This window comes from Filicampus tigris, chromosome 16, assembly GCF_054856515.1.
Source record: "Filicampus tigris isolate MCC_2025a chromosome 16, RoL_Ftig_1.0, whole genome shotgun sequence".
Taxonomy (NCBI): domain Eukaryota; kingdom Metazoa; phylum Chordata; class Actinopteri; order Syngnathiformes; family Syngnathidae; genus Filicampus; species Filicampus tigris.
Genome location: NC_141232.1, coordinates 945,978 through 959,606, shown reverse-complemented (window position 1 = coordinate 959,606; position 13,629 = coordinate 945,978). Strand labels below are relative to the sequence as shown.

At 44.0% G+C, this 13,629-nt stretch overlaps 1 protein-coding gene across 2 annotated transcripts; it reads right to left on the bottom strand.

The window, feature by feature from the left end:
• Window positions 1-449: 449 nt before the first annotated feature.
• Window positions 450-12,469, bottom strand: map2k6 (mitogen-activated protein kinase kinase 6). Of its 2 annotated transcripts, XM_086055968.1 has the most exons (12): window positions 12,063-12,469; window positions 6,901-6,970; window positions 6,623-6,671; window positions 6,427-6,540; window positions 6,213-6,332; window positions 6,026-6,142; window positions 5,444-5,495; window positions 5,234-5,361; window positions 5,054-5,131; window positions 4,476-4,615; window positions 4,216-4,261; window positions 450-2,914 (listed from the first exon to the last, which is right to left on the bottom strand). In XM_086055968.1, exons 1-12 carry the CDS (start codon window positions 12,079-12,081, stop codon window positions 2,837-2,839), a joined length of 1,011 nt encoding a protein of 336 aa, XP_085912094.1. In that variant the 5' UTR covers window positions 12,082-12,469; the 3' UTR covers window positions 450-2,836. The 2 variants fall into 2 exon arrangements, with proteins under 2 accessions (XP_085912094.1, XP_085912093.1); XM_086055967.1 differs by having other exon boundaries at window positions 6,623-6,970; window positions 12,063-12,468.
• Between the last annotated feature and the right edge of the window lie 1,160 nt (window positions 12,470-13,629).

The window sequence follows — 13,629 nt, the reverse complement described above, 5'->3', positions numbered from 1 at the left end:
CCTCCCACAGTTAGCTCTACTACACGTTATTGCAATTAAGTGCAACGCCTAAATGTAAATAACATAGTGCTGCATTGTGCGGACTGAAAATACAGTTAACGTTCTTTTTGAGAATTCCGTGCTTCTGATCATTTACCTCGATTCTTGTCTCCAACGCTGCTAGTTGTGAGAAGCCCAACTGATTTTCGTTGTTTCTGTGACAGGACGTTTAAATCCCATAGCAATTCCCAAGTCAGTGGACCTCATGCAACGCAGCTTTCAGAAAGAGTGCTTAAGTAACCATATATTAGTTCAGTGATTCACAGGAAAGTGACCAAGCATTTTTTAAATGAAAAAAGTATTACTGATTACAAATTAAAACTACACCATGAAACATGTCATTTCAGTAGATCACTGAAAATGGTCTACTCAAACTCAGCATGAACGAAAATCATTCACTACAGTAGAAATAGTATTTCATGATTTTATTTCAGAATTGTGATTATTACATCTTAATGCTAACGGAAACCCAACATTCAGCATCTCCTGAAATTAAATATAAAAATGTGTAGAAAATTGTTTGAATCGAGAAAGAAAAATGTTGCCATTCCATCAAAATTCTCCCAACACACAATTGCATTCAAGGAAAGCATCCACATACTGAACAATAAAGCCTTTATTTTAATTTTTTTTTGTCTTTCCACAGTTCAAGTTTGTCAGTCCCACCAAATGAAGAGGTGGAAAATAGAGTGAAGGAGTAAGAGGTAGAGCAAGTGTTCCATTCTCGTTGTGATCCGTGTATATTAAAAAAAAAAAAAAAAAAAAAAGTCCACTTTTGACACATCAAGGGAAAGGCCGTCCAAGGACTCCATTATTCTTTTTTTCTTTTTAAAGGAGTAAAATAAACAGTAGCTTGTTTGCGGTGTTGCTAACGTTCCCTTATTCTCATAAATACTCTTGCCTTTGTTTTGTATTCATTAGATAGAGGTGGCACTACAGTGTAAACCAGAGCAAGACTACGGACAGGATCACAGTCTGTGAACACTTGTGGGTGGGAGTGGGGAGACCACATGGCCCTCCTGATGCGTGACTCTGCATAGACGCGGGCCGAGCTCTCAAGGAAAGAGCGCAGAAACCTGAGCAGCACATCCAAAATAGGCCAGACTGGCCCGGCCAAAATATATGGAGGTGTGTGGACTGAATGTGCGTGTCACACTGCATTAAAACAAACTACTACCAAACACTCTGTCACTCAGCCACACTATCAGGGTCACTGACAGTCTCACATTTAAAAAAAAAAAAAAAAAAAAAATTAGAGGAGACAGTATTTACATCTTAAACATATAAATTATTCCCCCTTACATAATATGCGTGTGTATGTGTGTGTGTAAGGCATGAGAAGGTCTCTGGGAGAAGCGAAGCAAACACAGGTGTGCGACAAAGAAACGAGACTGAGGCAGCCGTGGTTGCCTTGCAGTGCCAGTTGGTTAACTGAAGAGACCACCGATGGCGCTATGGGCTTCTTTTTCGGGCTTTTGCATAGCACAATACTCTGCGGCTCCGTGTGCTTTCTTTTCAGGCATTTGCGTAGCACACGACTATCAAGCGCTCACTTTATATTTGGGGGGGGGACTTATACTTTCATCGCACTCACTTGGTGCACCTTTTTCAGGTTCTTGCATGACACACTGCTGTCAATGAACTGGGTAAGCGCAAACATGGAGCAAAAACGACATGTCTGCAGTGGGCCATGCAAAAGCCGGAGAATGAAGCGCAGTGACAGCAGTATTATGCAAAAAAAAAAAGTCATCGTGCTTCTTTTTCAGTTTTTTTTTTGGAAGCACACTGCTGCAAATCGATCGTTTGAGTTTTTCACTTGGCTTTTCGTCTCCCCTCTCACTCTATGCTTCTTTTTCACACTTTTGTGTCGTGACTTTTCTGACCACAAAAGTCAGAAAAAGAAGCACAGACTTGGAGAGGTGCACATGAGTGCCGCAGAATCTCAGCAAACGTTGCATCGCACTACGCAGAGGAAAAAGTTATGAGTGTGCATTTCTCAGTCTCGCTTCTTTGTCACACCTGGCCAGTGCCTCATATGTAAAGACTCCAAAAATGAGGAAAAATAAGCCCAAAAAGTTGTTTTTTTTCTTTAAATGCAACCCAAAATAAAATCATTATGCAGGTCTGAATATTAAGAACAACATCAACAAGAACAAGAAGAAGAACAAGAACAGCGCGCACAAACAATTTGCTGGCACACAGAAGGAGAAGCTGTGCGCTCGATTATGCGGACCACAGAATACTTCCAGGTGGTATCCATAGCAACAGCGAGTCAGGGCGGGCCCCGCCCAGAGACGCCTCCTCCTCGTCAGCGTTACCTTTGATGCGCCGATAAGATCCGAGTAAAATTCACACACATGTTGATGATATACAGTATGAAGAGACGCTCATAATGCAAATATAGTTTTTGATAAAAGATTGAAATTATTGAAAATTGAGTCAAAGGAAAAACGTCTGGCTCTGTAAAGAGGGTGGACAAACCAACGAAACAAACACAAAAAAAAAGCCAGAAAACGTTCATATTAGTTTGAGTCAAACCTCTCCAGTTGCTTTGAGTAGCGCTCTCCTGCTCCAGTGCTGCCGTCAGTCGTCAGGCCGCGCCCTGCTGAGTGCGGCTGCGTGAGAGTCTCTCATTCCAGTAGCTGGGGCGGGGGCGTGTATGCGCTTTATTTTGAAATTTGCTCTTTAAAAACAAAACAAAACCAAAAAAAAAAAAAAAGAAAGACCAAGGTAGGCCATGGGAGCGTTGACGGAGAGGTGGCTCCTACTCGGGACTGACAGGCCCCGCCCCCACCCATCAGTCGTCCAGGATGACTTTGACGAAACTGGCCACGTCTGTGTCTTTGGAGTCATGCAGGGTGAAAAACGGGTGTTTCTGCGTCGGAAAGAGGCTTGGTGAGAAATATTCAACGGCAGCCGTTCGGTGTCATTGTAAGACAACAGCGCTCGTCCTACGCAGTTTAGCATGCAGTTCAATTGCTACGGTGGTGACGTAATCCAAATTTGTATGCGAGCCGCAAGTAGTCGTCCATCAAACGTACCTGCGCTAATTCAGTATTAAAGTCCGTTAAAGTGTTCCGTTTACAGTGGCATCGGGGTAATAATACGGTGCGGTCGTTTTGGATTCTTCATTATAGTCCCTTTTTATTTGCCTTGACTTTTGTTTTGCTAGGCCAGTCAGTTTCAATGAGTTTTTGGAGTAGGTTCGTTAAATCTCTTTTTTTGGGCGAAAAAAAGTTCCATTTTCGTTTACTTTAATCTATGGAGTATTTGTCGAGCGCAAGATAAAAAAATAATTAAATAAAAGAAGTCACTCGGTATTGTGTGCTAAAGTAAACCACAATTCTCAAGCGACTGACCTTGCGCACTCAGGTACGACATGATGTGAGAAAAACAAAAACGAAGGACATTTTCACTCATCATAGTTAGGTTCATCTTTAAAAGCATTTTTGTTTATATTTTGAACAGCGTCACCCATCGTAATCTTGGGTGGCTTGTCAACTTGGGCTCGGCATAATCAACGCATCACGACGACATGGGACGTGTTCAAACTTAAACCCGAGTTGATCTCCTCGTCAGTGAAAAGTCAAAACATTTGATGTCAATTTGCCTAATAGACATACCCATGACACAACCCCAGATTATTAAGCGACAGAGATTATTTTTCAGTCATATGGCATCCCGTCAGCTTGCAAGGTTAAACAGTGGGGGGAACTGTTATGCATTTGAATTTTCCACCAGATATGCTGAATGAATTACCGTTTCAAAAATAGGTACCTTTGCATACATTTATTATTTTTTTTCCTACAAATAATGATGCACAGCTAAAATAATCAGTCCATCTATCCCTACTCTAAAGTGCTTGTCCTCATCTGGGCCACGAGTTAGCGCGAGCCTATCGCAGCACACGTACACATACTTTACATCCATTGCGAAATTCACGCCTAAGGACAATTTAATCTTCATTGGGCTCATGTTTTTGGAATGTGGGTGGAAAAATGGAAGAATATCATTAAATGTAATTAGACGTTAAGTATATATCATGTTGTTTATGCTTTTCAAATATTTGAATGATAACAACCTAACGGACTCGGAACAACAACAACAACAAAAAAACACTTTTAATTAGTCACCCTTAAAAGAAAAGATTACAATAATTTATAAAAACATACTTACCATTAATTCTGTATAGGCTGGTCTCTTATGGGGCTCCTTTCCTAAACTGGAAAGACACATGAGAAGGCTTCAAGTTAATAAGGTAGAAAACACTGCCCCCTGGTGGAAATTTGGCTTTTTTTTTTTTTTTTTTTTTTTTTGTCGTCTCAATGAACAAAGCCTAGAAATTCTTCATGCGCATCCAGCAGGTGCTACGAAGGTGACAATCCTGTGATTGTAAGTGAAGAGGAGAAGAAGAGCCTTTGGGAAGTGAGGCTCACCACTTGGAGATGAAGTCTACAAAGTCTGGCGAGAAGCGGTCGGCAGGCAGCTGGGGAGAGGGCTCGTCCACCACCTGCTTGAGCTGCTGGAAGGGCGTACCCCAGGATTCGTACGGGAACTTCAGGATGGCCAACTCGATCTAGAGTGGCAAACACACAACTCTGTATACTGTACGCGGGACAGAAATAGTACACACACCCCTGCTCAAATGCCAGGTTTTTGTCATTCAAAAAGATGAAAGAAAAAAAGTTGAGCGTGCAACTTTTATGTGGCCTAGAACACGTGCAATTTACTGATTAAAACATATCTTTGAGATGTATAACTGGGATGCGGACCAATCCTTTTCAAACTTCAAACTCAGAGTCGTCACACGCCCGCCACTATTTAAAGTGCCTCTGATGAGACCCAGACACAGTTCAAATGTTCTAGAATGCTTTTTTCCATTCCATTGAAGAATCTCTACTGATGAAATAATAAACATTAAGGAATATAAATGGTGATGGTCACAGTTGCATTTTACTGGTCACTGTGCCTCAGTGAGGAATTGATTGAAAAAGATGTTTTGCGGCGGCCTCACCATTGTGATACCGAGACTCCATATGTCCGACTTGACACTGTAGCCTTTCTGGTTGAGGTCCGGGTTGATGCGTTCAGGCTGGAAAAACAAAGAAAGCAAGTAAGTGATGCGCACACACACACACACACACACGGTGTACAGAACAAAAGGCTTCGGCCTTTGACTCGGATGGCAACTGACCGCCATGTAGGGCTTGCAGCCGGCATCCATGGTCTTGGCCACCGAGTCCACCAGGTGGCCGCTGATGCCAAAGTCGCACATTTTCACTTGGCCCTGAGTGTTGATGAGAACATTGGAGGGCTTCACATCTGCACGGCGAGAGACATTAGGACGAGAGTCAACACAACGTGGCCGCAGAATGAAAATGGGAGCTCTCTCTTCGGCGCTCACCTCTGTGGATGACGGACAGGTTGCTGTGCAGGTGCTCTAACGCCTTTACAATCTAGGGAGGAAGTCAAGAGGCGGACACTTGTCACAGTGGTGTGACAAAGAATTCGACAACAAGTATTCCAGTCCCGAGTACATCAAAGGACCACAACAGAGGACGTGCCTTGCCGTGTCGATAAATAAAATAGAAGCAACTCTGCTGTCGTTTGATAAAAGGCACGCTTTTCAGAAAAACGCTTCTACTGATCAATTGATACGTCACGATAGAAGCCCTCTTCCATAGGGTTAGGGTAATTCCATAGGGTTGGGGTAACCCGGGACTGGACAACGACCGGTGCTCGGGATTCGAGGTAATATTTGGATGCAAAACACCGAGGTCAGGAATATGAATCAATCAGAGAAAAAAACGGTAAGTGCGGCGCTAACGCAGCATGACGACGTATTCTGACAACGCTCATTCGGAGCCTTTTGCAAATCTCAACCAGCGTTTTGGGGTGATCGCCAGCATCAACCGAGCACTTAATACTGCATTTCCCTCGATGCTGACGTGGCAGCACGCGCGTCAAATGACAAATGTTTACGTACGGCTACGGTGATCTTGCCCAGGATATCCTCGGGTATGGTCTTGCCTTTCTCAATGACCTTCTTGTAGAACTTATCCAACGAGGTGTCCATCAGCTCCATGCAGATCCAAACATCGCCCTGAGAAGGAAAAAAGGCGGGCTGAACACCTCATGAGGCAGAATTTGCCCGACTCGCGCAAGCCACTGACCTCTCTGAAGAGGGCGCCGTAAAAGGTGACGGTGTAGAAGCAGTCCACCGTCCGCATGGAGATGTCCAAGTCCATCAGGAGCCTCTTCTGCTCCAGCGTGTTGACGGTGGCCCGGATCCTCTGTCGGGGACGAGTCACGCCGCGGTTGCAATGGGCTTCAACGGGACCGCGTGGTCCGACCCGACCCGACCCGACCCGAGCGGACGCGGCCTACCTTGACAGCCATGATGACGCCGCTGGGCACGTGTCGCATCTTGTACACAACGCCGTACGCTCCCCTGCCCAGCTCGGCAATCTGCTCCAAGTCATCCGCCTTCACCACAAAGTTCTGGACGGTCGGCATATGAAGCGGTCAAGCGCCAGTCAGCGCATACACACATACGGCACCAGCAAATCTGAGAGGACTTCACCTGGTCTCCGATTGTGACGCACGCCTTGGAGTCGAGATCTCGGGGGGGCCTGCGAGGAGGAATCGCGTTTGAATGACGCACAAATGAGCAGCGGCCGCTTTTGGGCTCACAATGTGTGTCAATCATGCTGGCATACAACTGTAACTGCATTTTAGCTCAGAAAAGGCAGCAACAACAACAACAACAACAACAAAAAGAAAGAAATCTGGATCTGGCTCTGTGGACGAATAAAGCTTGAGGGACATCCAGCTAGAGATGAGATATGGAGATATTCCTACGCTGCAACTGCTGGTGGGGGCTGCGCAAAGACTTCTTTGGCCAGCTTCAGCCCAGGGTTCTTCTTCTTCCCTGAGAAACAAGACAAGCCTTTACTTGCAACGCAAAAGCAGAAGCTGGCTGCATTCGCTCTCAAAACAGCAGCACATGACTTGACATCATTTCCATTCACACGTCACATAAACGCAAACAAAAGGGCTTCCGTTGGAACAAAGTCACATCGGCAACGGCCGAGCTGGCGTGCACGCGACTGGCTTGCGGGGTCTCGCCAGCGCTTTTACACCTTGACGATGACTCAACGGCACCTCTGCTGGATGCGGCAAAGAAGTGCACAGTCATCGACAATCAATACTTCGCACCATCGATGACTTGACTAATCGTTTGCTATGTATGCACATACCCTATAAGCGGGCTACGCGCATACTAACAAATCAATTTGCTCCCAATCGATCAAAGTCAGCAAAGGCCCGACATCTCGAAAAGATCATCCTGACTGATTATCGTGTGGCGTGAGGTGCGTCAGCGTCATTGATTTTTTTTTTCTCGTGAAAGGGTGGGGGCGGACATCTTAAATGCTAAAATGTGTTCAATATTTACGATTGCAAATTCTTATATGTGTGGTCAACTATTTATAATCGTTTTATTTAATGAAGCAGAAAAATACAACCACGTAATAAGCGCATTCATACACGCTCATGTGCCGATGGCCACAAGTCACGCCGTGTAACGTAACGTGCAAACTGGCCAATAGGTGAGCTATTTAACAGCCAATCAATTCGACGCTCTTTCCCTGACACCCATGTCACTCACCAGGCAAGACCCCACCTTTTAAAGCCATACACATTCAAAGTCAGAGATACTACAGTAGAACGTGAGGATGGCGACCCCAAGTGGACAAAAATAACTGCACCTCACATGCACACTACTGCTTTGAATCATGCAAAATCAATTTGTGCCTTTATTGATTACTTCAGGATTTTGGAGACCATTATCAATCAGTGCGCTCCGATCAGAAAATAGAGCAATCCATCCAATCTCTTGTTTGGCCCGGCCCAACAAGAGTCCAAATTTGCGTATAATTGACGGCCATTGACATGCACAGGGGGAAAAAAAATCTTGCCGAACTGTGTCAAGTCGAGTTGAAAAAAATGTTGAAAATCGGTCTGTGCACGCTGATGATTGCCATGTTTTCAAAGAGCTTCGATGGATTCATTGTGTTGCAGGGAAAAAAGGTGTACTCTGATTTTGTAACAGAAATTCCAGCAATGACGTGTTATCTAAGTGGAGATTAGGTGAACAACAAGCGGAGGACCTGCAACAGGAGAAGGGCCGACTAATGACTAACCGACACTGGTATGATGACCCAAATGTGTGTGTGTGTGTGGGGGGGGGGGGGGGGGGGGGTTTTAGGGTTGCGTTTAGTGTGATTTACCGGCCTTGTGCGGTGCAGTAAACTGCGCCGCAAATTCCCGCCAGGGGCTTTCTGCCTTTGGGCCCGTGACAAGCGTTCATTTACAAACACGTTTTTTGGGTTCTTTTTTTTTTTTTTTTTTTCTTCTTTACCAGCAGCAGCAGCCGGGACTTCCCTTTAGTGGAGTGACACAACCGGCGGGCCTGGCACAGGAAGAGCAGCTTCTCGCCACCGACGCTGCTTCTTTCCACACTTTCTTGACCTTGCCACTGGATGACTAGTTTCACTCCACGGGTGTGTAATCGCTCAGAGCAACCGGTTTCACACAACGCCCTCCGACAGTAGCGGCAAAAAAGAAGGCAGCGGGGCGCTTAAGTCTTCGGAGCGGCTCTCGCAGCCTGTTAGTGAGTCACCCCGCAGCAAGTCAGGAGGAAGTGTGATTCAGTAAAAGCCCGCACCGGCCGGATCAATGGGGGGCGTGGGGGGCGGGATGACAAGTTTTCACAAATATTTCAGAGATTGTGCAGCCAAACGCTAGGCAGATTTGAGCTGTACGCCGAAAATAGGGCCACCGCGTCCTCGCCGAGTACGCTGTTAAAAATAGACTGCGCTTCTCTGTGCGCCATCAAGTTAGAGCGCCCAACGGCTTGCACTGACCTGACAAATATGTCGGCCTTTAGTTAGAAAGAAAAAAAAAATAGCAATGCAGATTTGGGTGCATACTGAGCAAAGGTTTTTGAGGCCTTTGAAATGTGGCTGTAAAAATGTTTGCCAATGCACTCAGTATCTGCACTCATGGAGGACACTTGTAGTCGTGCTGTCAACATATTCTCAAAGCAGCAGCAGTGGCAGTGGATGTAGCAGTAGCAGCAGCAGCAGTAGCAGCAGCAGCAGTAGCAGCGGCAGTAGCAGCAGCAGCAGCAACAGCAGCAGCAGCAGCAGCAGCAGCAGCAGCAGCATTGTCTTCCTTTTCTTCCAAAGGTGTTGTGCAAGCGTGCCTAATATTCGGTCCCAACAGCACAAGACGAGCAGTGCGGCCACATTGAGGGCGTGACACGGCCGCCCAAACACGCAACAACTGTCAGGGTTCATTTTTGGGGGGCCTCTGATGTCACCGCGCACGCTTGGCGCATTGCTAAGCGTTGCCAGAGGGGCGGCGGCAGAACGGCGGGTACGCAGATGCTGCAGTTGATGGACGTTAAACACCAGGACAACAACTTAAGCTTAAGAAAAAAGGAAAATTTAAAAAAAGTTGTCATTGTCATGTCTAATTAGATTTAGATTTTATACATTTTACTGTTGATGAATGGAACAACAGTATTCAGTATGCATGTGAGGTATTATTTTTGGCATCGCCATCCTCACGTTCCGCACTACACTTTCTGCGGTTATGAACGCGTGTGGCTTCAAAAGGCACAAATATAAATTTGGGTTATGTCGCCAACGGAAGAAGAAAAGCGAGCAGGACCCTCTGTAATATTACCAGCTTACCCTGCAACTATTTCAATTGTCATACTTTATCCTCTGAACATTCCAGCCCACCTTTTTTTTTTGTAAGAATTCTCACCACATTACAACTTAATTTATGAAGGATTCCGACTTTTTTCTTGTAAATATTCAACTGGGTCTTTGCAACTTTTTTTTTCTTTTCTTAAAAATATTTTCCTTTCACCATCTCCCTATAACGCTTTCAGTTTAAACTATCAAAGAAGCACACAAATGCCTTTGTTGAAGCCGGCGAGCGGAAGCCAGCCCGGGTGGCGTGAGGGCGACGTCGCACTCAAGAGAATTTCTGGATTGCGCCGAGTTCACAGTGTCACCGGCCCGTGTGGCAAGTCGCCGTCAGGAAACTTTACTCGCGGTGGGTTTGTGCACATCCACGCCGGATGACTCATGCGCTGATAATCTTCCACACGCCCTGTCAAGGGTGCTGCTGGCGGAGAACCCAAAGTGTCCAAACATGCCACAGCAATACCAGGCACATGCTCGCGACCAAAAATAAACAACTCAAACACAGTAGAGCCTTGACTTACAAGTTTCATTCGTTCTTTGATCAGCCTCGGAATTACAAACATTCATACCTTCAATCATATTTACCCAGTGAAAAAAATAGAAATTCCATGAAGCCCTTGCAGACTTTCATTGCGCTCCATCTGCCGTGTGCACTTTGGCCACTAGGATATTAGACATTAGTCGTTTTTCGCAGAGGACAAAAAAATAAATGCCTGTGAGTATTGTTATATTGTCTGTCGACATGTTTTGCTGCACAGTTTGTGTTTGAATATCCACTGCGTAACATAACATTGATGGTGTTTCGTATTGCGGGACATAGAAGTTATGTCGTTGTTCTAAAGACATAACGCGTAATTATCTTTTTTTTTCTTCTTTTTTTTTGATGTTTAGTTTGACCGTAAACTTCAACAGGGAGTGGCAATAGTGCTTGAGGCCCCTTTATGGAAGCCGTTTTCAGCCAAGTCACTATTTTGAAAGGTAATAATGCTGAACGATGACTTTGACATAGTTTGATATAGTGCTGTGGGGTCTTATTTTGCGGTATAGTTATGACTCAAACTATTCATATAGGCAGTTCTAAAACTTTTTTTTTTGTGGAGTCATCACTTAATTGAGCTTTTCCGCATTTCGTGGGAGGATTTGGTCCGTGGGTTTACTGAATAATTGCATGTGCAAAATGCTTAGCTCTGAGCCATTCATTTAAAGTGTACTGTCGTAAGGTGAGTATGAAATCAGGGCTTTAACTATTAATGTAGACAATTACCAACATTTGGGGAGGGTCATCAACTATTTGCTGAGGGGTGACTGACTGTAACCATGAGGATGATGATGATGATGATGATGACAGCAGAGAACCTGTGCAGCAGCTAGCTGCTTGCATCCAGCCGACTGTCAACATAAGAGCTGCAGCACAAGTCAAAGCATGCCTTGGTAGGCCAAAGGGAGCCACAGTATGTGTACTCCCCCACCATGGTAACGCGAGAATGATTGTGTAACAGCACAAGCGGTGAACTTGAAATGTAAATTGACGACATCATCATCCTGTGTGCATGTGCCCGTGCGTGTGCGCGTGCGTGACGCAGAGGAAGCACCTTTATTTGATTTTTCCGATGTCCATTTGTTTTTCCAACGTTGACCACACCAACACTACTTTTTTTTTAAACCCATAATATTAGAGAATATTAGAGTAAAAATACACGTAGGCGAGGCTAAACGTGTTTTGATGTACTGGCGGTATCAATCACAACCAATGAGTCATACGTCACGACGACAAAAATACGAACACCTGTAGTCGCCATTGTATCTTTTTTTTTTTTTTTTTTTTTTTTAACTCAAATTAACCACTCCTACGCGTTTATTTCAAGCTCTGATGTGTATTTGAAAAAAAATCCACTCCGAAAAATCACGTTAACTTGCAATGTGAAGACAATCGAGACGCGAGTAGAGAACCTAGCCACAATGCTAGCTGCAAATGTTATTTAGCATGTCAACAGCGGGGGGCTAGCTTCCGAACACACACACTCTCTGCACAATACAAAGTCAACCAGGCATGCTGACTAGCTTGTTCTTGCTCTTTTCTCTTTTGCACCGTGCAAAGCTTTCCACCTGGCGTGCTTTCATTTCTTAAAAGGTGGCTAGCTTACAAAAACGACTTCCGCACACACATACATGTATGTGCATTCCGAAAGGAGAAAGTAGCATGAGTGAGTGTTGTAGGGGGGGTGAAAAAAACACACATACCTCCTTTGGAGAGAGACATTTCCCCTTTGCTTTGATGAGGGGGAAGGGAAGCACAAAGACTTTTTGCCTTTTTCTACTCCCTCCCTCCCCGCATCGAACCCGTACGCCCGCTCAGGATCGCAGGCTGCTCGTGCAGGGAAAGGAAAAAAAAAAAAAAAAAAAAAAAAAAAAAAAACTAGCAGCACCGATGAAAGCAAAAAATGAAATAAAAATGTCTCGTCTGTGCAGGCTCCGAACGCTTCCAGCTGCTCAGACGAGCGTTCAGCAGGCGATTAGCAAGCAGATGCACGGTTTGGATTGAAGGCAGTGCGGGCTACACACTTCGAGTAAGTTTGCTAACAAAAAAAAAAACCTGCACTTTTTAGGGTGGCCAAAGTCTGACAGCTGAGGGGGCCAACCGCGTGATGACGTACTTCCGGCTACGCTGCTGCGCAACCTGGGAGTTGTCGTTTTCTTCTATCAAGTCATACAGAGCCTTTTTGTGTTGGTCTTTTATTTTTGTAATTGTACGGATAAGATTTTCAGAAAAATGCACACTTGAAAATAAAGGGGAACAGGCACTCAAAACTTCAGTTATTGACGTACAATAAACAAAGGGACGTTGAGAATGTGGTTACTTAAAAGAAATAAGTAAGCAGTATTATTTAAAAGCATGTTAAATTACGTGATCATCCAAATATTTTTCCTCGTAAAACTACATGTATAAAGTATCATGACATTATTTTGCAAATTTGTAATTCTACGACATAATTTTTGTAGTGTTACTGTTTGCCCTACAATTTGCATTTGCGGCCATACGTTTATGTATCGTTGCAGAATTTCTAATATGTATACCAGTCAAAACACACACACACGCACGCACACAGACCTTAGCGATCAGGAATAACAAATTCATTTTATTCTTAATGGAATTCAAATTAAACAATTAGACATTTCCAAAAAATCTGCGGTCATATTTTTTTTCCTACAATTGTCAATATTTAAACTTATAAGTAAACTTATGGGCACAACTGTAAGGAGTAAAGTTGTATTATATCATCTTGTGAATATACAGTCATTTTAGTACGTTATTCTCCTAAAATGACAGATTTTTTTCCTACGGTATAATGGAAAGGAAGTCGTAATATTATAACTGATATTCTCAATTCCCCCCATCATATTAATACTTTTTTTTTCTTAAAACACAACTTTTCCACATCATCCAATGAGAAAGAAAATATTCCAAAGTGCGGAATTTGTGCCATAAAACAACTTTATTCTGGCAACATCACAACTAACCTTTTGTCATAATTCCACTGTTGATGTTTCCCCCCCTAATACAACCAGCTTGTCTTTTACTCACAGATTTAGTTTTCTTTTTGATTTTTTTTCCCCACAGGTGGAGCTTCATTTAAATCTCGCTGAAATGTACGCCACAACAAATAGGGAAGAAAAACTAAAGCTCCGCTTAAATCCTCAATTATTAGAAAAGGAAATTACTGAACAAAAAGGAAAGCTAAAACTTCATTATAATTCCATCAACATGTTTTGAAATAGATGTAACTTAATACTAAGTCTGTAAACTAAA